The sequence below is a fragment of the Canis aureus genome, chromosome 35, assembly GCF_053574225.1.
Source record: "Canis aureus isolate CA01 chromosome 35, VMU_Caureus_v.1.0, whole genome shotgun sequence".
NCBI lineage: Eukaryota > Metazoa > Chordata > Mammalia > Carnivora > Canidae > Canis > Canis aureus.
The window spans coordinates 26,430,159-26,458,078 of record NC_135645.1 but is presented as its reverse complement, the minus strand read 5'-3'; the positions used below and the strand labels follow the sequence as shown (position 1 = coordinate 26,458,078).

Genomic DNA, 27,920 nt, shown 5'->3' with positions numbered 1-27,920 from the left:
CACCACGCGGTGGGCTGAACATTGTCAAGCACCCGTGTGAACAAATCTTTTCTTTTGGAATTTCTATTTTAGGAGGAAATTATTATGACAAGACTCATGTAATTGTAAATCAGCCCCTGGAGGGAGAAGAGACACAGAAATGGGACATTGAAATATTGTGAGAGCGTCTGCAACATCTCCAGAAAGAGCAGAGGAAGGAGGAACTCCACGTCCCAAGGAGAGGAAGCTACACTGCTGCATCACTGAGCAGAATGAAGTTTTCCCCCAGCTTCCATGACCATTTCTCTTAACCATGGAAACACAAGTATTCTTGCCAGTTGTTTAGTGTTCCTGTGAAAAACACGTTCTGATTTCTGCAAAAGGTTCTGTTCCTGCTTGATCAGCTTTTGGTGAGCAAATCCCAAGTGTGTTTTCTCTCCTGTCCACCAGGCCCCCGTCCTATTGCTGATGGCCCTTGTGGGACACTGGGGTCTGTCATCCCGCATTAGGTGTTCACATCCTAGGAGGTGGGGGTGTGGGTGCTAAGCACAGGGAGACGTTCCTTTAGGTCAAGTCATACTGTTGCAGGAAGAATACATTTTATAGCAATGCCTGAACACATTTAATAGGGCCTCCTATAAGCTGCTGTATTCTGTTAAAGCCTCAGTGAAGAACCCTTTATGGCTTACCTAACCAACGCACCGTTAAGTATCATACTTGGAACTGACCCCAGGGAAGCACCTCGGCTTCGTTGGGAAAAAGGCTCAAGTGTTGGCATGTTATCTGTAGCCAAACTAAAGCACAAATAACCTTGTGACATCCTTGCTCTCCTTAACTGACGCCCTCCTGGGTGACTCACCTGCCCTGGTGCTGAGACCTCCTCCTAGACGTTGCATGATGTGCCCTCAAGGAGTATTTAGTCAAATTTTTCTTTGTCTGCCCGAAGTAATAAAGGGAAGTTTCAAATGTTTAATCAAAACCAAGCAGTATTTGAGCTCTGACTATATACCATTTTATTTAATGAAATGGCTGAAAACTCAGTTATTCATTTCCATTTAATCATTACCACCTTTAAAATTTATACAGTTCTTAAGTATTTTTCCCTGAGTTGGTTTTAAACTTACATTGAGATAACTGTTCCCTTCATCCTGAACTTTTGCCAGAAAGCAGAAACTTAATCTATTTTTATATAGAAAGATTAAATACTCCAGTGATATTTTTAAATATCAACCTATAAGCACTTTAGAATGTAAAATAACAGTGAATTGTTTAAACACGAAGACCCACTATTTTGAGCATTTTTAATAGAGACTTGGTCTTTCCATGTAAATACTGAAATTTTTTCCTTCAATCTCAGGCTCTTTGTCATCTCTGAAGCAGCACCTGTAAAAGTCCTATATGCCCTAGATGTGAGCGCCCCTCACAGTGTGGCAGTATTTAATGAAACTTATGGGGGTAACTTTATTTTCAGGGAGGAGGGTTGTGTATACACAAAGGTATGTATGTATATTTTCATTGTAAAAAACCAATTTAAAACTTTTTTCTTTGTGTTAATTGAAAGATTTTTGTAGAGCCAATGAAGCTCTTTAAAGTTGTTTCTTCCAAAGAACAAAGCCAGGTAACAACATTTAAATTTCAGTGATACATTTATTGGAGCTGTGCCTTTTCTATCACACTGGATTAAAGGAGTTTGTCGAGAGTACAGTTTTGTTGGTCTCCTCTTTCTTCTGTGCACCTGCCTCCCAGAACCAGGCAGGTCTCACGTAAGGAAAGCTGTCGTAGAACCATTCCCAGCTGCGGGCTCCAAGCACCAGGAGCTCCCTGGCACGTAAATGTTTGCTCTTCTTTCTGCATGTGCGGCTGAGTCGGTCACCGTGGTTCTGGGACGGCCCTAGACTACCTGGATTAAGCATTCTGTCCAGAGGGATAACACCAGGTTTTCCTTTTCCTCATCTGTAGTTAGTTTCAGGTCCTTGACACATATAGTCGAGTGGCCCCAGATTTGCTTCAGAGCGTCCATATGTGATAAAGGAAAGCGGAGTCCGTGAGACTGAAAGAGGAGAAACTAGTCAGGTGAGAAATGTTAAAGTGATATTTTCATAAAAACTTAGCCGGGTCTCAGTATATCAGTTTTTTATATCCTTTAACTTTAACTTTGCTGATTCCCATATCCTAGTTTATATAATACGAAGCATTCCAAACCACTGATGCCTCATCTATTACACATTTCCTACAAGGCTACAGGTCCCAGCTCGTATCTTTTAAAGCCGGTGGACGTGTGTGTCTGTCACAGAACCGACTGGCGTGATCATCGCTGTGCAGGGGCTCTGTCGAGTGTGTGAAACGTCAGCCCCCGCTGCAGGCCCTAGCCATAACTCCCCAGGAAAGACCGGGTAGGTTGGAACAGACCTCTGTTTCCTCATTCCCCATCATGTGCAGCTCTCTCCTGTTCTTCAAGGAATGATAGATGTAAACCATCGTTTCCTGAGTTTCATCCTTAAAAAAAAAAAAAACACACACACACACACACTATTGAGGTCAATACTAGGAGGGTTTTCCGAAAATACACTTCAACACCAAGAATCTTTTTGGCACCGAGTTCGGATATATGGCACGAACTATGTAGACGGTGTACACACTCCTCAGGTCACTATTTGTATGTAAAACAAACAGTACAGCTGCGGGAACATCAGCAGAAACCTGGTTTGATGCAAAAGCAACCACTTAACAGATAGTCAGTGACTTAAGTTTCATTTAATCCACCAGCACTGGTTTCTTACATCCTGAGTAGGACATTCCCAGTTACACACAGGCTGGCTATTTGTGAGCACCATGGGGTGAAGATTACCTGAGAAATACCAGCTGTGGGATCTATCAAAACCTCCTAGAGTGGCCGCCCCAGTAACCGCTGCTTCCCCGTCTGTCTGTCCTGCACGGGGCGGTTTGGCATTCTGTGCAGGGCCCTCACCCGGTCCTTGTCACCACGTAGATAAGGTTAGAGACGAATACACGAGTGTATGCGCAGCATTAACGCTGTGACAGTCTGGTGGTGGACACATCTAGCTGCTCTCGTCCCCTCGAGTCCTTCATGGACTTCCTCCCAGGACAGTTCCCAGAGTCCTTGGGACGATACAGGGAACTTCAGTAACAAACAGGGGAGCTGCAACCCAGACCAGAGGAAGCCCAGGAATGGAGGATTGCTGGCAGTTTTCCCATGAGCCCAGGATCGCATCAGGAAGCCAGCCTTGAGCAGCAGAGGGCTAGGGGACAAGGTCACGGGATATAAATGGGAAACAACTGTTCTCCTCCATGATCTAGAAGACAGTTTTTGAGAAGGAGCATCAACAAAACCACAAATCATGACAGACTGGGCAGCGTAGAGGACAGGAGGGGTGTGAGCGAGCGAGAGTAGTGCGGCCCGGGCCTGGAGGCTCACCACGGGGGAAGCGGGGTGGGAAGGCAGCTCCAGCAGAGATCCGAGATCCAGAGATCCACTGCAGGACCGTGGCCTGCAGTCCGGGCTCTAGGTTAGGAGAATGGATGGCTGCCGGGGGTAGGGGGAGCCGCCTCCGCTCCGGGTACTCACAGACTGATTCTGATCCGGTCCCACCGTGAGGACGCTGTAGTCTTTGAACTGCAGCCTCACCGTGCTGTCCAGCCTTGGCACCCGTCCACCTGGGAGACCCAGAGAGCCGGGCTCAAATTTGTGTGCGGGTGAACCCCACGTGGGGTGCCCTCCAACTCAGGCGTCGGCTCCCCTGTACCTATGCTCCTGCAGCACAGCTTAGGTGCTGCGGCGCTCACTGTGACCGTGTGGACGTGTGACAAAGCACAGGTGCAGTCCATGCATCAGGTAGGACATGCGCCCGGGGAGCCCACAGCTGTCCCCGCCGCCGCGCCCTCTGCGCCCAGCACTCCCTCCCTCTAGCCGCCAGCTGACCCCGGCTCTACACGCGGACCCTGGACGCACCGACCACCTGACTTCAAACCGCACCCTCTCCCCAGGACTAGTGTGATCACAGCAACTCCATCTGTGCAGGTCAAGCGTCGTGGCACAAAAGCCACCTAATAAAGTTCCCAAGAAGAAGTCTTTTGCAAGGTGGATTTAACTTTGTAGAAAAGCAGCCAGTAACGGCGGACCCCCTCACAGGGTCAGCGCTGAGGGGACGCGGCCCGCTCACTACAGGACACCCGAACACCGTCCTCACGATCGCGGTACGTGCTGGGGAGGGTCTGCTATTCGGAAACAAATCCAAACCTTCCCCCGAGGGTCACACTGAGACCAACTGGAATCCATGTTGGAGGGGACCTGACCGTCCGTGGCGCTCCCCACCGGAAGTACGGCTTCCACGAATGTCAGTAAAAAAGACACTCAGTGCAGGGCTGGCGCAGCCGCGTCTCACTGTCCTGAGTGGACGATTCCACAGAAAGCCAGCGGGACACACGGCCACCCCGTACGCACGTCAGGACTGCGGCAAAGGCGAGAACGTTGTCCGAACATCAGAAACGGCCAGCTGGCCCCGCCTGAGGGTCTCTGCCTGCTCCGGCCGTCCTAACCGCACGCTCAGCCCGCCGCGCTCCTCCTGCCTGCAGGAGACCCAGCCACACTCCCCATTTTCTGCCCGCGTCCACGCCGGATGCCGGCACAGAGCCCTGCTTTCTCAAGCTTCCCGAAAAATCCCCTACGTCAGGCCTGACCCCTCCAAATGCTTGCAACACTGTCACTGAGCTGGCCCAGGACCCCCCACACCAAGTGGTCCTCCCCGCTGCAGCAAGTCCCACTGCAGGGCGCTGCGCTGACGGTCCGCCGTCACCACTGTCCAGAAGGGGTAGGTCGTGGGCAGCCTACACCGGTCACAGAGTGCTCGCGGGGACTTGGGGAAGCTTGGTGACAACTTGGGCGTTTTTACGTGTCACCTGCTGATGGCAAAGGCTGGCCCATCCCTCCGGTACTCAGTGTGCCCGTGACACGCCCACGATGCAGGGCGCCTGGAGCTGCAGCAGGTGCCACCCGGGCACGCCACACACACGCAGGTGCACGTGCTTCCCGCCTTCCACCTGCCAAACCGGAGCCCACCCAGGAAAGCCCCCGACCGCCTAGAAGAAAAGCACGAGCCCCACCTGGCGTTGAAAGCTCTGCTCCGTCTCCCTCGTGGTAGGGGGGGAGCCTGTGGGTGACAAAGTCCTTCTTCATGCCCCCTGCCAGCAGCACTCCGGTGCCCTCCAGCCGGTCGGCCAGCGTCCTCAGGAGGCCGCCTAACCTCCTCCTCGCCGCAGCCGTGCCTTCCACCTGCTGGAAACATGGACCTGAGCGCTTCCTGCCAGGCCGGGCCCAGCAGGGCCCGAGCGACCACCAGGTCTCCAGGGGCACCCCCTCTCCGGCCACGTGGCTCCTCCATTCAGCCAGCATTCCCACCGGCCCTGCCACCGGGACATCTGGAAGGGGGCGACACCTGGAAGGGGGTGCCGCACCGGCTCTGGGTCCACACCCCCCAGCCCTGCACTCAGCCCGGGCAGGCCCGCGGGACTCGCAGAAGGGACCACCCTGGGGGCGCCCAGGCAGGCGCTGCTGGCGCTGGCCCCGTGGCCCCCCCACCCGGACCCTCACCAGGATGACCCTTACCAGGAGCAGCTGCCGGGGGATGCCGGCCCGGAGCGCCACGTCTTCCTTCACCGCATCAAACACAAGCCCCGAAACTGTGTCCAAAAGGCAGTCTCCCCAGGAACTGGAAGGGGCAGGAGGAAGGGGCAGGAGGAAGGGGCCCAGGAAATCCCAGGGGATTCTGTGCCCCCCCCCCCCGCCCCTGGACACGCAGCTGGGGGGGCGCCCCCATACGTCCCCCAGGCCGTCAGGGAGGAAGGTCGGGGCCCAACTTAGGGTTTGTGATGGAAGGTGAGCTTTGTGGGTGGTGCTCGCGCCCGGGCCTGCGGCAGGTCGCTGCTCAGAGCCGCTCCGGGGAACACGGGGTCCTGGGCGCTGCCTCTTGGGGGTTGGTGACGCCTTCCCTGTGCCCCAGTCCCCCCAGCAGGGCAGTGCCCCCGGGGAACGACCCAACGGTGGTAAGTTCCAAGCCCCCCCACATGCGCTTGTCCAGCTCGGGCGGCAGCTGCTGGGAGGATCCCAGTCTGCGGGGGCGGGGGGGTGGGGGGTCTGAGTCCCCGGCACTACTGGCGGGTGTGGGGGGGAGGGTCCGAGTCCCCGGCGCTACTACTGGGGTCCACCTTCCCTGTACCACATGCAGCGGGTGACGGCCCCTGCCCTCCCGTCGCCCTTTGGGCACATGGAAACCCGCCCTGGGCGGCAGGTCAGCCAACACCTGTGCCCCCCTATCCCTGCAGAAGCCACACCCGCTTTGCAGGTGTGGTCCCCCGGAGGGGACCGGGACCAGGACCTGCCAGGGCCTGGCTGGCAGCGGGATCCTGGGGCCTCCTGCCGGCCAGCGCGAGCCTCTGCCACCCGACGGGCTTCGTCCCACGGCTGCTCCCCCAGGCGCCTCCCCTCCTACCGCCAGGGGCACAGGGCACGTCCCCCAGAGCCCAGGGCCCCTGCCCGCGGGCCCAGCACCCACACCGGCTCTGGCGCCTTCCCGACGGGCAGCCCCAGGGGGACCCGGCAAGGTCACTGCCAGGGGGAAGTCTCGGGGAGGTGCCACCGCCCAGGCCTGCGGGCCGCCCCCCTCCCCGACGAGGAACCGGGTTCCAGCACCTGCGCCCTCAGGGCCCGCGGCTCCAGACTTCCTTTCCCACGTCATTTCATGAACTTGTAATAAAAAGTGGAAACCGGGACGCCTGGGTCGCTCAGGGCGTGATCCCAGGTTCTGGGATCGAGTCCCACAGAGAGCCTGCCTCTCCCTCTCCCTCTGCCTCTGTGTGTCTCTCATGAATAAATAAAATTAAAAAAAAATTTTTTTTACAGTGGAAACCTTAACAAAGATCCAGAGGTCGCAGGGGAGACAGGTCCTGCGTGGGGAGATGAAACTGCTGGAACACACAGCGCTGGCGGCTGCCCAGCGGTATGAACACAACTAGTGTCACCAAACTGTGGACTTAAAAATGGTGAAAGTGGAATATTCTCTTAAGTCTTTTACTGCAATTAAAAAAACACCTTTAGAGAGCGAGCGAGCACAGGCGCAGGTGGTCACTAAGCCGCGGCTGTGGTCCCTTGGCCCAGGCTGGGGGAGCCTTGCTGGACCACCCCCAAGGCTCCCGATGTCCCCGCAGGTGTCCCCGCAGGGTGTCCCGGGGGTGCAGGCACGACCCGAAGGGCTCCGAGGCTGCCAGGGGCCTGAGAGAAGAACCCCAAGGGGGATCGGAGATCTGGGGGGCGGGCGGCTTACCTGTTCTGGTAGGTGCTGATGGTCACGTGGGTAGAGTGCGCCAGCCCCGGAGGGACATCTGCCTGGTGAACCGTCCCCCTGGGGAAGTACAGGACATCTCCCGGCTGAGGGGGGACACACGGGGTTGGGGTGAGCAGGGAAGGCGCCCGCTCAGCCCTCACGGTCTTCCGGGGACCGAAGCAGGCTCCGAGGGTCGGGCCGCATCTAGAACCTGCCGCCACGCGACCCTGGGGGGCCAGTCACTGCGAGCCCCCAGTCTGCACGAGGTCGGGGACCCGAAGTCACTTGCTTGGCTCACCGGCTGAGACCAGGTGCAGGTGAATCTGGGCCCCCACCCACGGATCGGGGTGGCAACCCCAACGCCCTGCACCCCCTCCAGCAGCGACCGGGTGCTGCCACCGACTGGCTAGGGGCCCCAGGAAATCAGGGAGCCCCCAAAGCCTCAGTCCCCTCCCCTGTGAAACGGAGGCCAGGGCCTGACACGGGATCACGGGCCAGGCCACGTGCAGAGGCCGGTGCAGAGGTCCAGGCCGTGCCCACAGGTGGTCTCCCGGACAGACGGACAGACAAACCACGTGACCCTGCCTGTCCCGGGCCGTCAGTCGCACCCTTGGGCAGGTGAACCTCCTCCACCAGTCCTCGTGTCCCCCCAGCCATGAGGCGACACAAACCTCGCCCCTCAACCACTCCTGAAGCTGCCACCTCCCTGTCCCCCGGCGCAAAACATCAACAGCGGCACCGCGAGCACGGGTCCCCCGCGCAGCTTGATGCGTAGATTGAGAACAAACAAAACAAACCACCTTGGGACCCCTGGGCGGCTCAGCGGTTGGGCGCCTGCCTTCCACTCAGGTCGTGACCCCGAGATCCGGGATGGAGTCCCACGTCGGGCTCCCTGCAGGGGAGGGTGCTGGGTCTACCTGTGTCTCTGCCTCTCTCTATCTCATGAATAAATAAATAAATCTTTAAAAAAAAAAAAAAAACGCACCTTTTCTCAACGTTAAGATTTTCCTTAAAGCAGGATTAAGTATATTCTTGAGCGCTCTCCGGGGGCTCCCTCACCCTGGACCCCTGGACGGCAGGGACGGAGCTTCAGGGAAATGCTCTGCCCCCAGTTACGACCCCGCTAAGCCTTGGGCGCCACCGGCTAAAGGGACCTTCATGCACTCACGGGTTCCTACCGCACAATCGGATCAGCCCCCCACCCCCGCCAGGCACCGTGCTGGGCACAGAGCCCCCAGCAAGAAGCAAAGGCCTATCTGTGGTTCATGGGAGACGAGAGCAAACAGGAGGAGACGCCAGTCGCCAGTCGCCAGTCGCCAGTCGAGGCAGAGGCAGACACAGCGTGAATGAGTAAGGTCAGGTGGTGGGAAATGCCCGAGGGCAAAAGAAAAAGGAGGAGAGGAAAGGAGCATGGCAAGGTGTGGGGGGCTGGGTGTGCCTGGGGCAGGAGGGCGGCACTCAGATCGCACTGGGCTACACTCCCCTGAGTTGAGGCCTCAGGCAGGAGCTCCCAGCCCTGCGACCAACCCCGACCAACCCCCAACCGGGCAGCAAGGATTCCAGGCAGAGGGAAGAGCGTGCAAAGGCCCTGAGGTGGGAAACAGGCTGGCACACTTGAGAAGCCTCGGTCAGTGCGAAGGAGGGGGAGGCGGGAGGGCAGCGGAGGGGCCACAGGACGGGCCTCTGCGCTGTTTGAAGGCCTTTGGCTTTTATTCTGGATTTCGGGGACTGACACCGGGGGTCCAGGCGGAGGGACAGGGCACGGCTGCGTCGCAGTGTGCAGCGGGGGAGCCACTGGGAGGCTCGGGCACAGACCCACATCCAAGGGCTCTGTCCCCAACAGAAGGAGATGGTGACACATTTACAGGGCAGGAGGCTGGGGCAGGAAATGGCAGTTTCGGAATATTCCACTTGCAGTTCCCTGTACCTTGTTCCTGGAGACGTTAAGTCAGCAGCCAGAGCGGAGTTTCGGGTGTAGAGGCGCGGGGGGAGGCCGGACACAGCCTGAGACCACGTCAGGGACAGGGAACTAACCCCCCATGGGTGGGGGGTGGCTGGGGACACCAAGCTGCTGGGAGGGAACCCGGGGAGTGTTCTGGGGGGGGGGGGGAAGGAGGGGGAGGAAGCTGCTGGGCCTGGAGCCAAGGGCAGGAGAGAAGTGGGGCCACCGCGGCAGGTGCCCGGAGATGTGGGAAGCCGGGGCGTCCTCACCGGGAGCCCCTGTGAATCTTCAGGACACTGGACACGGCAAGGAGGCCGAGGCCTCCGGACCACCGGCGGGTAGAGTGGGATCAGGGGCCCCTAGTGGAGAGCGGACCAGTGGAGGGAAGCGGACCGGGCGGCGGGAGGCAGCCTGGGCACAGGGCGCAGGCCTTGCAGCTGGAAGAAGGGTCCGAGCGCGGCCGGAAGCGGGTCCCCTGCGCCCGGGAGGAGCCGCCCAGTCACCTGGGCCGTGTCCGGGCGCCCCGTGTCCTGCCCACCCGGGGGCCCCGCTGCCTGTGCCCGCCCAGGCCCTGCATCTGTGGGCCGCTGAGCCCCAGCAGGAAGTAGGCCGCCTGGAGCCCCCTCCTCCCGCATTTATTTTAACTTTTCTTGAAAGATCTTCCCCAGGGGGGAGGGAGCCCTTAGGAGCACACGGGGTGGGTGGGGGACGCTCACGGCCTAGGCGGGGGCACCTTCAGCACCAGCCCGTGTCCCTCAGCACGGCCTTTTGGACTCTCGCGGCCCACAGGGACCACGACCCCGGTCCACACGGGGGACACGGAGATGAATAAGCTGCGGACAACAGCAGCGGTGAGGGGGCAGCAGCAGCGGCGTCCCAGGCCACTTGGTGCGGCCCGTAGGAGCCTGGGGCCCTGACCCCATGCCCTGACCCCGCGCCCTGACCTGGTGCCCTGACCCTGCGTCCTGACCCCATGCCCTGACCCCGCGCCCTGATCCCGGTGCCCTCACCCTGCATCCTGACCCTGTGCCCTGATCCTGGTGCCCTGATCCTGGTACCCTGACCCCATGCCCTGATCCTGGTGCCCTGACCCGGGGCCTTGACCTGGTGCCCTGACCCTGCATCCTGACCCCATGCCCTGATCCTGGTGCCCTGACCCCGTGCCCTGATCCCGGTGGCCTGACCCGGGGCATTGACCTGGTGCCCTGCCCGTCATGGTGGCCTCTGTGCCCACCGCGCCCACCCCGCCACAGGGCCTGGGGCCTGAGCTCCCCTGACTTATACCCCGGGGTCCACACAGGGGCCAGATGGGGCAGAGGTGGCAGGCCACGGTCTATCCTCCTCTGGGGAACCCAGGGCCGCCAGAATGTGGTGAGATGAGGATGGGCGTCGCCCCCCCCCCCCCAGCTGTCCCTGCACCCCTGGCAGAAGCACAGCATCCACACCTGCAGGTCACCCCCCTCCCAGACCAAGACCAACCCCGAAGGCGGCAGGAGGCCAGGCCCCGGCGAGGGACAGCCATGGCCCCGGGCACCACAGACGCCTCAGCTTTGGCCTGAAAAAATCAACCAAGGGCCTAGGGACAGCGCTGCCCCGAGGCCACGGGCTGCTGAGGCCCTTCTGAGGCCCCGGGTCAACGGCTGCGGTCCCCGGTCATCCTAGGACAGGGCGTGAGGCCTGGGCGCGCACCGGCGGGACGGGGACACAGGCGGCCGTGGATCACGGACAAACCCGGCGGCCACGGCGCATAGTTTCGGCCCACGAGCTGTAGTTTGCTGACCGCTGACCAAGACCTTAAAAACCGCGAGGGCTACCTTGACCCCATTTATTCAGAAATCCTGTAACATGAACAACACACGTCCTAAAGTAGGAGAGGGTTTGTCCCAGTCACAGGCAAGCAGGCAAAGTCCTTAAAATCCAGAAAGTGCCTCATGACACCGAGTAAGGTAACCAAGACACAGGAAATGCAAAAATCCCTATTCGCAAGTACATCAGGTCGGAAGACTGCGTGGAGTGGTTTGAGCTATTAGGTCTTAACATAAGGACTTGAATTCCAGGCCTGTTATCCCCATAGGGCGTTGTCCTCAGCACCCTCGCCCAGCGGACGGCCACCCGACCCCCTGCGCCATCGCTGCGAGCCAGCAAACCCAGCAGGCTCGAGCCCCCCGCTTCCCAGAGGAAGATTCCTTAACACCCAGCGCGATTACTGTTCTTTCTGGGGCCACCCTCGGGGAGGATGGGGGGCTGCAGACCGAGTCTATGGTCTAATCAGGAGAATTATACCAACGGAACAAGGGGGGTCCCTGGCTGTGCTCGGCCTACGCAAGCGGCAGCCCAGCCCTGACGGCTGACGTGGACTTGGTGCAGCTGCCCGAGCCAACCCTTCCGCTTCTTCTCCAGAGAACCCAGCGGTCAGTGGATTCAGAATCCACTCCTGCTGAACCCGGATTATACTTAGAGACGGGTTGCCTGGAAAACGCATCTCCCGTTTCTGCAGCTCCATTCTACAAGCACGGACACCAACTGCCCTTCGGAAGCTCAGGTGCTAAGGAGCGAGCGCCACGCTGCCCCGCGCTTGCAGGCCCGCCCGCAGGGGCCACGGCCCAAGCACTGCACCCCAAGCCCCAGCCGGGCCCGGGAGCACCAGCCGAGAGGAAGTCGCGTACCTTCAACGTGAACTCGTAGGCCGGCCTCCCGATCCGCTCCTCGGCCTCCACGCTGTACTCCCGCGCCAGGGGCACGGTGGGGTGGTAGAGACGCCAGTGCTTCTGTCCCTCCAGCTGCAGGATGAAGACCTACGGGGAGCCGCGGGCCCGAGTGTCAGAGAGCTTCCCGACAACCACCGGGCACGGCGGTTCTAGACGGCTAGCCCTCCCAAATTTCAGATAAAAAATAAAAATGAGATCAGGGAGGGATGCATGTCACTCTACACTTAAATAAAAGTTGCCACGGCTGGTGTCCACTTTTAAAAACAGGTAATTGTGAACCGTGCTCCTGGGAGGAAATTCTCTCTCTTCAGTGTAATAAAACCTCATGGGGTTCCTTTGTCCCACCACCTCCTTCCATCGGACAGCTGACAGCCCAGAATCTCTGACGGAAAGGCCAAGTTTCAGATATTCCTCAGGGTCTAAAATCCCTAATATTGGCCTTGGCAGACAGGAAAATGTCAAGTTTTTTACTCTTAGTTCAGCCAAAAGAGATTTGAAAGCTCTGTTTAAAATATTAAAAACAAAAACAAAAGGTTTTGGCAACATATTGGTATCAAGTTGCTTTCAAAGGGGGGAAAAGGGGCTTTTGACTAATAACTGTGTTCATGACCTTTTATTAGCATAAACATAAAATGATGAAACACCCAAGCCAAAGAGTTAACTTGCTTGGCAGCCACACGAGGCTGAATCCACACCTGACAAGGTGCCCGCGTTCAAGTACACCGTGACCTTCATTCAAGCTGCCCCAAGATTTTCACAAACGGAAAAAATATCTATTTTCAGAAGCTCCAGAAAAAAGAACCAAGTGAAAGCAGATGTAAGGATTACTTGTGACCTCACTTTCCTAAAGCCCTTACGTTATGACTTCAAGAAAAAGCCAATCACGGCCTTCTGCAGACCAAGTCAATCAACACCTGCTTCGTGGGAATGTGTAGCTCTCCGCAGAAGGCTGGAAACCAGGTCTCCCCTTTGAGGATGAGCAGGAAACCATCTGGCGGGACTAACCGGGCCCAACACCTGGGTGAGGTCAGGATCTCTGGGACCACACAGCAGGGACAGGGCATCAAACTGAACCCTGACATCTATCCAGAGGGGCGCAGCGCCTCCCTCTTACCTCGACGTCATCGTAATGTGGCGGGAGGCCCTGGGACCCGGCAGGGGTTATGTACACGTTGGAGCCAACCAAGGAGCCGAAGTAACATTCCAGCTTCTCCTGGATCCTCCAAAGCTCATCCTGAAAGAGAAAGAACAGAAAGAAGTGGGGAGAGGACGTGAAAGACACCTCAGAAACCAGGGGAAGTGCGTGCTGCCTTGGAGCGAGCCTTCGCTGCACAGCGGCCACGTTCCAGGCCACGTTCCAGGCCCCGGGAACTCTGCGGCAGAGCCGGCACCTCTGCCCTCAGGAAGCTTCCAGCCCAGCACCGAGCACCACGGAAAACCCAAGGATCAGCCGCGTAGGGTGTGAAGCAGGGCAACGACCAGAGCGAATTCACGTTTCTGAACGCTCACCGGGGCTCCGGTGTAGAGAAGGGGCCTGGAGCAAAGCGAGGGATCAGGGGGAGGCCGGGAGCCCAGGTGAGGGGTGGCCAGGGCGGTGGGGGAACAGGGAGATGAGATGCACCCTGGAAGCAGCACTGGCTCAGCCAAGCAGCCTGAGTACATGGGGGTGTTGGGGTGTCGACAGGGGCAGGGACGCTTGGGCTGGGCGGTTGGTCCAGGCCTGGTTCACTTACTGAAATGGGGGGGGACTTGTTAGAGAACAAGTGTTTACAGGGTGGGGGGTGCAGGGGGAGCTCTAGAGTAGTTCCTCAGGTTGGGGGAGGTAGGATCGCAGGGGAGGGGAGGGGCACAGGCCTCAGGCCCATGAGCACCCCTTCCCTGCCAGGCCGCACCTCTGGCTGCTGGTTATATGCCCCCCGCCCCCAGCCCTGGTCACAGGGCGCAGGGTCACGACGTCTGCTGTCTGGACGAGGAACCCGAAGCAGGGGAGCACGCAGCTAACTGGGCTCTCTGTGGCCTCTTTGGGAATCATGTTAAAGAAAATGCGAGTCACCCACGAGGACGCTAACGGGTTTTACAGACGCTCAGTCTGCAGTACAGGAACGCACGGCGCCTGCCACACACAAGTACGGAAGCAGATCTTTAAAAACGTGCCCAGGAGGGACGCCTGGGTGACTCGGCGGTTGAGCGTCTGCCTTCGGCTCAGGGCCTGATCCTGGGGTCCTGGGATGGAGTCCCACATCGGGCTCCCCGCAGGAGCCTGCTTCTCCCTCTGCCTGTGACCCTGCCTCTCTCTGCGTGTCTCTCAGGAACAAATAAAATCTTTAAAAAATAAAAATAAAGAAATAGATAAATAAATAAAACGTGCGGAGGAAACCGATGACCAACGAGCCTGGGACTCAGTCGTGCCATTTAACTGGAGAAGGGTCTACGGTCTTCAAGGTATTATCAGGGGGCAGGATGGGGGGTGAAGGCAGTGCTGGGAGACACGCTGGGGGGACTCCGGGGCTACTCCAGCGGCAGGTGGCGGCTTGTGCTTCACAGGGGAAGAACATTCCCTGGCTTCCGAGCAGCCGCACGGGGTCGGGTGCGCCCCCAGGGAGGGCCCGCGGTGCCATGGGCGGTGCCACCAGCGGCGCCCTCGCGTGTGCTCTGGGACCCGGGCCAGCAGCGGCGCAGGGCTTCTCCCGCTGGGGCCGAGGCGCCCCGGGGCTCCCAGCTCAGGCCTCTGGGGCCGCCGCTACCCAGCTTCTCGCCCGTCCCATCCCGTCCCGTCCCGTCCCGTCCCCGGGCTTCCGAGGCTGCCGCGCACGGCCGGCCGGGAAGAGCAGAGGTCGGCCCACCCCGCCCCAAGCCGCAGTGACAGACAGAACGACTTCAGCTCTTTCTTTGTGAGATGAGGCCTGGGCCAGGGACCCGTGGGGCGCAGCGCAGAGCGACCTCCGTGAAGCGCACGGGGACCCCGGGCTCAGGCCCGCGCGGGGCTCCTAGGGCCGCTGCCCACGGTGCGGGGTGCCACGGAGGCCCCAGGGCAGTGCCCCGGCGCAGCCTCCCTCCCGCCCCGCCACCGAAATCAGACCTGGCCCGTCTGCCAGGACCCGAAGCCGGGGGCAGCTACGGAGAGGCCGAAACTGGCCGAGGCCGCGCTACGTTTCCATCACGGTCTTTAAGAGTCGGTAGGAAAACACCTCGAGTTTGGAGTCGGAAGTCCTTCCTTGGCAGCAGGGACAAGTCACAGCTCCGACCTCCAGCTTGTTCACCTGTGACACCGAGACCGCAAGGAGCGCCCTCCTTCAGGTGTCTCTGGGAAGGTTCCAAAGTGGGGCACTCGTGGTTCGTGGGTTCAGGTCACGACCTCTGGCTCTGGATGAAGCTCTGTGCTCCGTGGGGGGCCTGCTGGGGGTGGACCCTCCCCCTGCTCAGGGGCCCCCCTCCCCCTGCTCGGCCCCCCTTCCCCTGCTCATGCTCTCAAATACATAATAATAAAAAGAAGGTTCAAAAGTGAGCACAGGTGTTTTTGGTAAATTCACCCAGACCTGACGTATGGCCCATCCCGAGGTGGGGAGCAGCTTCCGGCTCCCTGATCACCTCCTTATTCGCTTCCAGACCAACCAGAACAGGCTGTGCCATTCTGAGCCCCAGTAAACAAGGCACCCCGTACTCTGGCCCTGGCGAACTGCCTCTAGGCTTCTTCCATCGTGATGCTGACACGCACCTTCCTTTAAAAAAAAAATTTTTTTTTCTTTATTCATGAGAGACACAGAGAGAGAGGGAGAGACACAGGCAGAGGGAGCCTGCCTCTCCCTGTGGGGAGCCCCATCTGGACCGATCCCTGGGCCCAGGATCAGGACCTGAGCCAAAGGCAGATGCTCAACCCCTGAGCCCCCCAGGTGTCCTGATATGCACGTTCCTAAACACACACACAGAGACACTACAAAACCTTCTAATAAAAGATTTAGAGCCCAGCACCCCCTGTGAGGGGGTGAGCCCCTACAGCTGCTCCAGGTCTCTCAAGCGGTGAAAGAGAACAAGCAGGGTGCATCCCAGTCTACCGGGGGCTGTGTTTAGGCTGAGAAAGCTCTCCCTTCCCTTTCACAAACCCCGCCAGAGAGCGGAGTCAATAGGGCAAAGGAAATACATTTTTGTCCACCGGGAATCAGAGAGGAGAAGCGCGCGGCACTTAGAGGCGTGCAGGGAGAGGCCCAAGATGATGCCAAAGCCCAGAGACGACAGCCACCAAGGACAGCACACGTAAGCCAAATAACTCTCTACTGCTTTGTGACCAAATTACATATAATTAACTTCCCTGACCTTTTCTGTTCATAGTTACTAGGTGCCTAACACCCACTTTTTTAAAAAGTGCTGCTTCTCATCAAGGACTGGCTCAGAGACAAGCACCGTGGTGTCCGTAGTTCCCGCGTTCAAATCATGACTTGGTCTGGCAAGTTATTTATAAATTCCTTTTGGGTGTTTGGGCCAAATGGTTGGCATTCCCGAGACATTTCAGCTTCTTGCGACTGCATGAGGGGAACTGTGTGGCATCGGGACTTGTCCCGAGACATCTAGGAGCACTTCCACTGTATCCAGAGGACAAATGGGTTCGAGATCCCTTAGACCAGAGAGGAAAAGGCATTCGCCAGATTTGGCCAATGGCTCTAACAAAGCAACATAACCGGTGACCAACTGATGGCCAAGTCCCAGGCGCCACCACACAGCCAGAATCGGCACCACAGAAGCCCGTGGGCCGCTGTCCCCCCTCACGGGCCGCCACTCTGGCTCATGACGGGATTTCTGAACTCACAACAGGCCCTCAACTGCTCCGGGCCACCCGTGAGGTGGAGCTCTCAGACCTCTACAGAAGCGAACAAGCGAAGATTGCATTTTACGAAGCAGAAACTGAGCACAGAGGAGGCCAATTATTTCTTGAGCGCTAAGCTCTGATATAGAAAAAATACAAAGTTAGCCAGTCTCCAGCCCTGCGCGTGGAGGCGGCCTGCCACCTGCGACCGCCCGAGCAGGCCCAGGGCCCCATCACGCTACCCCGCGGCTGTTCGCAGGGGTGGCCGCTCTCTGGGGCCTCACCTGATCACGCTCTGAAGCCTCTACTTAGCTCCACGTAAGCAGTAAAGGGAAGCAGCTTCAAGAAGAAAATGAGCACCTGACGCTGCCGGGGCCTTAAATCGTAATAATAGGACAAACCAAACAGAAATGTCTACGGCACAGCGAGGCATAACCGCCCCGCAGGACAGCTCCCGGGGGCTGCTGTTACTCTGCGAACCTGCCACCTCGTTTTTGCCGCGTGAGGACTCCCAGCCATGTCCCCGAGTTGCTGGGTGATCCAAACGGCCGGCCGAGGGGCCGCACAGGGTGTCCTAGCTTGGAACCGTCTCCAGAGGAACAGGCAGGGGAACCATCGGGCTGGCGGCCTCCTCCCCACGGGCCGCGGGGGGGCCTCATCCCCACGGGCCTCCTCCCCACGGGCCTCCGCGGGGGCCTCCTCCCCACAGCGCGGCCCACTGCCCTCGCCCGAGCCCCGCTGCGACCCGGAGCCGTTACCTTGAATCTCTGAGGTTGGTGAAACTGAATCGTCGCCCTTCTCTGATCCAGATCTTTCCTCAGCTGCAGGAAGTGCACTCTGCCGGCCTTATTTAAGACCTTCTTCTTCCCCTTGACGCACCTGCAGACGTTGACGTCTCGGCCGTAGAGCAGGCCGCGGCCGCACAGACTCTTGAGATCCGACAGCCTGAACAGCGCCTGGCAGTAGGCCGCCACCGCCGGGTCGTCCCTCCGGAGGACAAGGGGCTGCTTCTCCCAGAACTCCCTGAAAAAAGTCTCGGGCTCCACGGGCGCGATCAGGCTTCCAAACAGAAGGCGGGGGCTGGCGAAGTTCAGGGGGCAGGCGGGGCCGCCGGACGCAGCCTTCGCCCGCTTACAGGGCCCGGGCCCCTGGTCCGACCCACGCCCCGGGGGCTCGGCCGCCTTCGGCATCGCTGGCGGGGACGCTGGCCGGGACGCTGGCCGGGACGCTGGCGGGGACCCTGGCCGGGACGCTGGCGGGGACCCTGGCCGGGACGCTGGCGGGGACCCTGGCTGGGACGCTGGCCGGGACGCTGGCGGGGACCCTGGCCGGGACGCTGGCCGGGACGCTGGCGGGGACGCTGGCGGGGACCCTGGCCGGGACGCTGGCGGGGACGCACGGCCAGGCCAGGCGGGCTGCGGGGGGCAGAAGCGGCGTGAGGCTCGCGGGGGCCGCAGGGGGCAGCGCACTGCGGTCCCCGCCCCTCCCCCGGGTCCCCCTCACCACCCCTGGGTCCCCCAGGTCCCCGCCCCTCCCCCAGGGCCCGAGGTCCCCACACCACCCCCAGGTCCCCAAGGCCCCACCCCTCCCCCGGGTCCCCGAGGCCCCCCCTTCCCCCGGGGTCCGTGCCCCCCCCCAGGACGTGACATCTCCCGAGGCAGGATTCGGGCCCCAGGGGCAGTCGGATCACGTCCTCCCCCAGCTCCCGACAGCACAGCACGGGCACTCGCAGTTATCGGGGGTCCCCGGAGCCCCAGTGCACGGCCCCGGCGCCTCGGCAGGTCCTACTGGGGTTTAGGCGGCGGCCGCTGCCACAGCCTGGGACATCGGGGCTCGGGCTTCAGGCGGCACCGCCCGAATGCACGGGGATACCCCGCGGGCTGCCGGCGCCGGCGGGGACGGGCCCGCACCCCAGCCGCGGCCGCCCTCGGGGTCACCCGCAGGCCCAGCGGCCTCCGCCCCAGCGAACCTCCGGGCCGCCCACGGCTGCTCGCTCCCGCTCCCGAAACCGCCGCCTCACCGGGAGCCCCGTTTACCGGCCGAAGGAGCGGCCGCAAAGCAAAAGCTGAAGACCGGATGCCGCATCTTTAAAAAGCTTTACCTTCGAAACGAGAGGAGGCGCAATAAAGCACCAGCCTCGGAGCCTCGGAGCCTCGGACGGGCGCCCACCGGGTTCAGTGCGCACACCCGTCCCCGGGGTCCCCCGGGCGGCCCGATCCCAGGCGGGGCCGAGGGTCCGCAGACCCCCTGGGCGACGCCCTCCAGCCTCGCTGCACCTCTCACCCCCAAACCACAACTCCTGTCACACTTACAAACGCAGGGGTCCCTCACTTGGGGTTCAAGAATGGCATTTCAAATTGCATGAGCTTCCTGAAACTGCAAGGTTCTATTTCAAAGTGTGTGTATATCTATATATTTGGGGGCAGGAGGCATATTCCTCTCACCGGATTCTTCAAGGAGCCTGGTTCCCCCCCCCCCAAAAACAAAGAGGCTAAAAACCATTATGATTATAAAAAAAAAAAAAAAACAACTTTCCCCCAGAGATATGAGTGCCTGTTAGGGTTTTGTTTCCTAGGGCTAGCACATTGGAGGAACTCTGCTTTCTGCTCCTTTGTTACGGTCACTAAGCTGTATTCCAGCCACACTGTCGACTACAGTGGCCTGACCTGGCAAGAAAGTACCCTGAAAATCCGTGTTACGTATTGCAACAACTAATGTATAAACGAATGCAACTCAAATGTAAATTGAACAATACAGCAAGTGGAAACATGGCAATATACAACCCTAGTGGCCTCATTTTAGCTTCTAAACTTTCTAGCCCCGTAAACAGCTCAGATCAAGTGCCTTGCATAGGACCAAGGTGGACAACACGCCCAAATTGACACTAAAAGCTTGTACTGGAAGAGTAGAGGCTTAAGCTTAGAAAAAACACAAACTTTGGTGTTTTAGGATACGTCATCCGTGAGACATGTGTTTTCTGAAAATACTTGTTATTCAAGTTTCCCAGACCAGTTTGATTTCTCAACTGAAGAATCAAGGCTTCAGAGAGACAAAGTACTGCTAGTACTTGGAACTCAGATGTGGTGAGAAACACGAGGAGATAAGAAGACAGATTCAGTAAAGAGCTCGGCTAGGCGGGGAGAGTCACTGCCTGTCGTTCGCAGCCCCGCCCCCGCCCCGGGGTGCGGCTAGTGTCTGAGAACCGAGAATGCAGGGGCATTCCCACCACCTTCAACAGCGAAGAGTGACTCACTGTGCCTGAATTGCTCGTGCCATGTGGTTTATAGTGAACACCTGTTTTCCTTCTGCAAGTGTGGAATTTTGGTTGGTGCTTGGTGCCAGGCAGAGGAGGCCTACGTGGCCGGTCCCCAGTAAAAGCCATCAGTTCTGAAGTGTCCGAGGAGCTTCCCTGGTTGGCAACATTTCACACCTATTGTCACAGATTAAGCACCTGGTTTTTTTGCTATGATACATCAGCTACAAGTCCCTGCAAAATCACTGATTCTAGAGACGGTCTTAGAGACCCCCAGCACCTTGGTCCCAATTTTTTAAAAAGTGTTAATTTGGTTCAGACGGTTTGTATCATTGAGGTACCCTATAATGAAAAAGTAATTGCAGATTCAGCCATACATCTCTTACCTCAATTGGTCAGTTTAAAATTTATGTAAGGGGTGTAGACAGCAGGAAGATACCAATGAAAGGCTTTTCTTTAAGCACAATGTACGACTACAGTAGAAGCATTTTCACCAGGAAGTGTGGTTACACAAAGTGCACAAAATCCTTAAGCTGAAAATAAAATCACTTGAAGTATTCTTCCCATCTACAATCACAAATAAAATAAACCCAGCACTGCATAACAAATGCTTTGCTAGAGTATAAATTTCACTACTTACACTGCCAAAAGCTACATCATTTCTTGTGTCTCTATGTCCATATTGAAATGATTTGAGGCTCAGTTAATTGGAAACTGGCTTAGAGGTTACTGGGCAAATGTACTATTTCTGATTCTCACACTACCCATACAGTAAGACAACCACTGTTTTTAACAGCTTTGGGGGGTAGAGGGGAGAACAGATGACATTCCCTACTACGTCAAACATGTAAAAGTCTTAAGATGCATCACAATTTCAGAAAAAGTAAAAAAGCATCTTAGAATCTAAAAAATTGAGTAAACACGAAAAACCTTTGTCTAGATAAGTAAAGCCAACACAAGCCTACCCATAAACCTCACAGACCACCCAAAAAGAAGTTACAATAAATATTTTTATAAAGCTACAGGGAAAAACACAAGCTGGAAAAAGGCAATTGACATCACTTAACAATGGCTACAAATAGCAAAGCATGTTAAACACCTGAAAGTAATGTTTATAAATCCATTTGCATTTCAATTTTTAAAAACAAATGTTTCCAATCTGAGTTGACTGTAAGTGTAAAAAGATTAAATCAAAACTCACAGTTCATATTTTACTAGCTGTCCGGAGATTTAAAAAAAAACCCCAACTAAACACCTTAAAGAATGAACTCCACAACAAAACCAACACTGATACCCATTCCACGGCCGATAAATACAAACAGAACCTTGTATTTGTAAGTGTCCTAACCTCATTTTCTGTAGTTAACTTTCACCGACACGGGGTCCACACAGCTTCTAGAGCCCAGCACAGAACAGGGCACACAGGTCCCCGCAAGAAATGGTTGAATGAAATTTCCTTTATCATCTTTGGCGTAATCCTCAACAGCCTCACACAAAACAGAGTTGGGGGACAACAGTTGATTCCATGGGGATTATTCTGATGGCGGCTGTAGCTCAGGCATTTAACTGCACCTCCCCAGCTGACGGCAACTTAGCCCTCGGTGCTTATCACCCACCAGGGGAGGGAGGTGCGTGGTCGTCACCTTCAGGGCAGGGCTTTGCAGCAGTCACCCTGGAACACTTGCTCGCGTGCATATTTCTGGGCCCCGCGTATCAAGCCCAGCGGACCGGCACCTCTGCTGGCGGGGGCCCGAAACCTGCATCCACCCAGGAAATTCCCCACAGGAGTTTTAGATCCAGGTCGTAGAGGACAAACATGCCTCCAAATTTGCACACACACCTGACAAATATTACCTGTAAGGAGGCTGCCTAGGCCGAATGGAAACTTTTTTTTTTTTTTTTCACCCAACTGAGGGAAGCCTGTCCTCCTTGATTGGTGCTTAACTTTTTAGTTCTGCTTTAGAGAGAACATGGACTGTACCACATGCATGTATTCTGGTGACCACGAGGCTACAAGGGATGCGGCCAGGGAGGCGCGGCCAGGGAGTCCAGGCCATCCGTGTCCCGGGTGGCACTCAGGCCCCTTCCCTTTAACGTCAGTCCAATGAAATCGTTGGGCCAGGCCCCCCCCCCCGGGAACCCCCAGCCCCCCCCAGGACCCCTGGGACCCCCAGTCCCCCCGTGACCCCAAGGCCCACCCCATGACCCCCAGTTCCCCGGGGGTCCCCAGTCCCCCCGTGACCCCAAGGCCCACCCCATGACCCCCAGTTCCCCGGGGGTCCCAGGGGAACCCCCGAGACTCCTAGGGCTCCCATGGTGACCCCCAAGCCCACCCACCAGGGACTCCCAGTCCCGTTCCCGTGACCCCAAGCCCACCCCATGACCCAGTCCCCCCTAAATCCCCAGGCCACTCCATGACCCCCAGTTCCCCCAGGGTCCCCAGGACTCCCAGGCCCCTCCTGGGACCCCTAGGGCCCACCCCTTGACCCCCAGACATCCCCGAGACCCCCAGGACCCCTGGTCCACCCCATGACCCCCAGGCACCCCCGGGACTCCCAGGCCCCTCCCGCGACCCCTAGGGCCCCTCTTGTGAGTCCCAGGGACCCCCGGTGACTCCTGGGACCCCCAGTCCCACTCCCGCGACCCCAGGCCCACCCCATGACCCAGTGCCCCCTGGACCCCGAAGCCCACCCCATGCCCCCCACCCCCCCCGTGACCCCAGGGCCGCCGCCCCCCACCCCCCGTGACCCCCAGGCTGTGCCCCGGACTCGCGGTAACACCCCGCTAACGTGCGGACCACCCGCCGCGCCGGGGAGCCGGGGAGCCGGGGAGCCGGGGGAGCCGCGGGAGCCGCCATCCGGGCTGCGAGCGGCGACGGGGCTCGGGGTGAAGCCGGTCCGCAGGCGCCGCCGACGCCCGAGCAGAGCCCACGTGGAGGCCCCGGGGCCGGGCGCGCCGCCCCCCGCCCCCCGCTTCCCGCGCCGCGCTCCTCCGACCCCCGGCCCGCGGGGACCCCGCTCGGCGTCCAGGGCCCCGCGACCCGGCCTGCGCGCCCCGCCCCGCCCCGCCCCGGGTCACCGAGCGCGTCAGCGCGGCCCCGGCCCCGGCCCCGGCCCGGAAGGCACCAGCGCCCGCCAGGCCGCCCGCCCCGGCCAGGCCGCCCCGGGGCTCCCGGCTCTCGGCTCCCCCCGCGCCCCCGCGCCCCCGCGCCCCCGCGCCCCGCCGCCCGGAGGACGCGCACCTCCCCGCACGCGCGGGCCCGCGGCCGACCCCGCTCCACTCACCCGGCTCGGCCTGTTGCGCGCGGCCGCGGAGGGGAGGGGCGGGGCGGGGCGCGGAGGGCGGGAAGGGGCGCGGAGGGGCGGGGCGGGGCGGGGCGGTGGGGCGCGGAGGGCGGGGCGGGGAGGGGAGGGGCGGCGGGGCGCGGAGGGGCGGGAGCCGGAGCGGGCCGCCCCGCAGCGTGCGCATGCCCCCCCGCCCCTGCCCCTCCCGAGTCCCCGCCCCGCCCCGCCCCTGCCCCTCCCCTGCCCCGCCCCGCCCCTCCCCTGTCCCCGCCCCGCCCCTCCCCCGCCCCGCCGGGGCCGCGCGGTGCTGGCTGCACGTGGCTCCCGGGTGCCGGCGGGTGTTCGGCGTTGTCGTCCGCACGCTTTTCCCTACTGTAGCAATGGAAGAGACGAACAAAAGCCATTATTTAATTCCTCGGAAGCTCTGTCCTTTTGACTCACCGTCGGAAACGTTTGGATGGGGAGCCTGGACCACCTGGGCCCCGGGGGCAGCGAACACCTCTGCTCTGGCCTGTGTCCTTTGCTCTGGGGGCAGCCAAAGGGGACCCAAAGGATTGGGGCCAAAGCCTGTTTCTGATCACCAGGTTGACAGGTGAGCAAATGGAAACAAAGGAGGCCTCGTCTGACACTCCTCCTCCCAAGCCCGGAGTTGAGCCCTTGCTGTCAGGCAGCTCGCTAAGGGGCGCGGGGGCTCCTCAGGTCATCCTCCCACAACCTCGGGCTTACCTCCATTGTACAGTTGAGGAAACCGAGTTCGGAGAGGTTAACTTCCACAAGATCACATTTAGATCTGGAAGACCGAAGTCTTTCAGGAAAGACTTTCTCAGGAAGATCTGTCTTTCAGAAAAAGACTACAAACAACCCGTCTAATCCACTGACATCACATTGGTAACGTACTCTGCCCTGTACTTTGACTACAAGATCATGTAAGTACAGGATGGATGTTACAAGGATTCAGAAAATGGTGAATTCTTACCCATGTCCATTACACGAAAAAGCAGGTCTTTATGTTTGTCATAAATAAAAGTTTCAATGACAGAAACCCTGAAATCGACTTGTCTACGATTCTTACAAAAAATAAACTGCACTTCTGTGGGGTGCGTTATGTGTATGCCCTTTGTGTTGCCTCAAAAGGCTCCTTTCCAAGCCAAGTCCGTCGTCCTCCTGCGATCTCCTAAGCCATCTGTCCTGCAGAGCTTTAGGTTTGAGCCACCTGACTGTGGCTCCCCACCTGGGCCTGCCCCACCTGGGCCCACCTGCCCTGCGCACCGCGCTCCTTCCCCCACCTCGCATCAGAATGAGGCTGGGCGTAAAGACTCTTGGGATCACCACGGGGGGAGTGTACTTTTTAAGGTGACGGGGTCTAACCAGGCGGATGCCAAGTGTACGGACTTAGCTTTCTCTATTCGCTGATGTGCAGTTTCCCCGTTTATAAAGTGAGACTGAACCAGATCATTCCCTACCGCCTCTCAAACTCCCGAAGCCTAAGGGTCTGTGCACCAATTTCCACGGGGCATTAGTCTGATTGGAATTGCTCATTCAATCTATAAACATGGAAGAACTTATAAAGTGACTAATATTTGTATTAGGAATTTTTGGTGGTTTTTTTTTTTTTGGAATTTTTGTTTTCAAAGGTCCTTTGGTTTTATGAGGCTTTCACACTGCAGAATTTCAAGGAGCACACATATTATTTTAAGCTGTGTGAATAGTGCCCCCTATGTAGTTCTATTCAATTTGCTCCGGAAAAGATCTAAGTAATTTCTTTCTTATGTATGATTTTACTTAATAACTATACCATTATTATTATCATACTAACTTTTGCAAACAATATATATAAGGAAACTGAGGCACAGCAAGGCTGAATAACTTGTTCAAAATTGTATTGACCATTAGATTGTAAATCCAGAATTTAAATTCCCATGCTGTCTATCGACTAATCCTCTTTTTGGACCTCATTTTCTGCATCTGCATCTGGTTAATTTTGCTTTGTCTAATTCACAAAGCTGCTGTGAGTCTTGGGTAAAATAGGGTAAGCAGGAGAGGGTTAAACTGTAAAATGTCATTCACCTAAGGGGAATTATTGTTAAATCCACTACAGCATCTTTAACATGATCCATAAAATGAATTAAATACAACCGAGCGTTTTACATGAGCCTATGTTTCACTTCATTGACTAAAGTCATCCAATAAGTCCCCTTCTAACTGATGTAGCCATATCGCCATGGAATAATCTTGGTTGGACTTATGGCAATTTCAGAAGCACCACATTGTGCTGTGGTTTTTTTAATGACCCAGGCTGAGGTCTTCCAAAGTTATATTGTGATACATCTCACTGAAATCAATCTAGCTAACTTGAAAAAAAGTATACAATTACTGTTTGAAATCATATTTTACACATTTCTATAACTATATTTTAAACTCTTTGAAAAAAAAAAATAAATAAATAAACTCTTTGGAGCCATAGGGTACCAGTGTGGCTCAGTCAGTTGAGCATCTGACTCTTGGTTTTGACCCAGGTCATAATCTCAGGGTCAAGAGATCAAGCCCCGTATTGGACTCCATGCTCAGCAGGGAGTCTGCTAAAGATTCTCTTTCCCCTGCTAAAGAATCTCTCTCCCTCTCCCTCTCCCTCTGCCCCTGCCTCCACTCAGGTGTGCACACTCGCTTGCTCAATCAATCTCGCTCTCTTTCTCTCTCTCTAAAAATAAGTAAGCAAATCTTAAATAAATAAATAAATAAATAAATAAATTGTTTGGAGCCAGGAAATTGCTCTCATTTGTTCTAAGAACTAAGAACTTTGCACAGCGTAGTTACTCAATGTTTACAAAATTGGATTTGGTTAGTGTTCCCATTTTCTTGTCTTGCTTACAGCCTAGTGTCTTTTACAGCCCACATCTGTAAGGTCAGTGATGGGCTGTTTAACTTTTTAAATTAAATGATACTCCAGACCTGCCTCCTTCAACTGCCAAAGTACTTGCAAATTAAAATACACTCTGGGTTTGGGCCGTGGCTCTTTTCCTCAAAGAGAAGTTTTGTCGCTGAATATGTCACCCACAAACCCTGAAACCAGCCTGCCCACGATTCTTATAAAAATAAGATATACTCCTGCACGGGTGCTTTATGTTCGTCCGCCTTGGATTGCTTGGTTAAAGAGTAGACAGGCTCCTACTGGAGACGTTTCCTGGGAGACTAGCACAGCGTGTACGGCTGGGGAGAGAAGCTCACATTGCGATGGCACACTCATTACTTATCTTCCTTTAAAATTCTTATCATAATGACCTAATAATGACCAATGGATTGATCGCTAAGGTGGTGGTAATTGGGAACAGACAGATCTATTAATGAATCTTTTTAAACTTGCAAGGAAAAGTATACCACACAAGAACGGCTTCTGAATATAGAAAAGGAAAATAACCCTTTTAAAAAAGAAAATTAGGGATGCCTGGGTGGCTCAGCGGTTTGGTGCCTGCCTTTGGCCCAGGGCGTGATGCTGGAGTCCCAGGATCGAGTCCCACCTTGGGCTCCCTGCATGGGGCCTGCTTCTCCCTCTGCATGGGGGGGTCTCTTCCTCTGTGTGTGTGTGTGTGTGTGTGTGTGTGTGTGTGTGTGTCTCATGAATAAATAAAATCTTAAAAAAAAAATAAAAAAGAAAATTAGGGACTACTGTTATTTACAAAAACAGATGCATAAACCTTGGCAGGGACAAAGGAGCATGACCTCAGGTGAGGTCAGTGAGACAAGGCGGGGCTAACGCGGAGCAACCAGGGTGTGGACCTGCACAGAACCTTCACCGTCTCCCTTGAACACCTGCCAGCAGGCCGGGCTGCATAATCGGGGGTGGGGGTGGGGGTGGGGGGGCTACCTAAACTCCCTGTTCCCCAAGTAGGGGGAAGCACCATTAAGGCCCTGGAGTATAGACCGGTTTCCTTCCTTCGCAGCTCCCCTCTTCTCTCCGGGGCGGTGTTTTTTTCTTTGCCCTTCAGGGTCCTGTTCCAGGCATCACTGGAAGCTTGCAGGGGGGCGCGGAGGTCTCTTCACACACCGGGCACGGCCGGGCCAGGGCAGGGCAAGGCTGTGGGAGACGTGGGTCTGCGTGGAGGCCCCCAGCGGGCTGGGAGGGGGAGGCGGGAAAGCGAGGCCCAGAACCCACCCCACGGCCGAAGCAGAACTGCGGGCGCCAAGGCCTGCTACAAGCATCGTTGTTCCAACAGACTTGGCTTACAAAGCAGATGCAAAGGCTGCATTATTAAGGATTTCTAGATGGCCGGGCCCCTGGGTGGCCCGGTCAGTTGAGTTGTTGCCTTTGGCTCAGGTCATGATCTCGGGTCCCGGGAGAGAGCCCCACATCGGGCTCCCTGCTCAGCAGGAAGTCTGCTTCTCCCTCTGCCCCTCACCACTTCTCGTGCTCTCTATCAAATAAATGAAATCTTAAAAAAAAAAAAGAATTTTTTTTTCAAGATGGCAACTGCAGAGCTTTAACCCCCAAGGGTGAGGCCTTGTGTGAGGATGCTGATTTCATGCCCATGAAACCAGGCCTACCTGCCACCCAGAGGACATCAACCAACCAAAAGAACTAAAATCCATATATTTAAGCTAAAAGACTTTTGCCAGTTCTTTCC

General features: G+C 57.2%; 2 protein-coding genes across 7 annotated transcripts in view; one reads left to right on the top strand and one right to left on the bottom strand.

The window, feature by feature from the left end:
* Positions 1-1,681, top strand: part of CRYBG3 (crystallin beta-gamma domain containing 3) — a 101,747-nt gene extending 100,066 nt beyond the window's left edge. Inside the window, exon 22 of the mRNA XM_077884557.1 lies at positions 73-1,681. Within this exon, the coding sequence (XP_077740683.1) occupies positions 73-161 (89 nt within the window). The 3' untranslated portion in view covers positions 162-1,681. The remainder of the gene's footprint in view (positions 1-72) is intronic.
* On the bottom strand, positions 1,607-22,141 carry RIOX2 (ribosomal oxygenase 2). 6 transcript variants are annotated; one of them, XM_077884583.1, is made up of 11 exons: positions 21,366-22,136; positions 20,018-20,194; positions 17,523-18,179; positions 13,081-13,200; positions 11,925-12,053; positions 7,317-7,420; positions 5,603-5,705; positions 5,101-5,272; positions 3,566-3,654; positions 2,389-2,475; positions 1,607-2,029 (listed from the first exon to the last, which is right to left on the bottom strand). In XM_077884583.1, the coding sequence occupies exons 2-11, from the start codon at positions 20,144-20,146 to the stop codon at positions 1,871-1,873; spliced, it is 1,749 nt and encodes a 582-aa protein (XP_077740709.1). In that variant the 5' UTR covers positions 20,147-20,194; positions 21,366-22,136; the 3' UTR covers positions 1,607-1,870. The 6 variants fall into 6 exon arrangements, 5 of the variants coding, with proteins under 5 accessions (XP_077740709.1, XP_077740710.1, XP_077740711.1 ...); XM_077884584.1 differs by having other exon boundaries at positions 20,018-21,774; positions 21,872-22,136; XM_077884585.1 differs by having other exon boundaries at positions 5,101-5,269; positions 20,018-22,137.
* Positions 22,142-27,920: the final 5,779 nt, after the last annotated feature.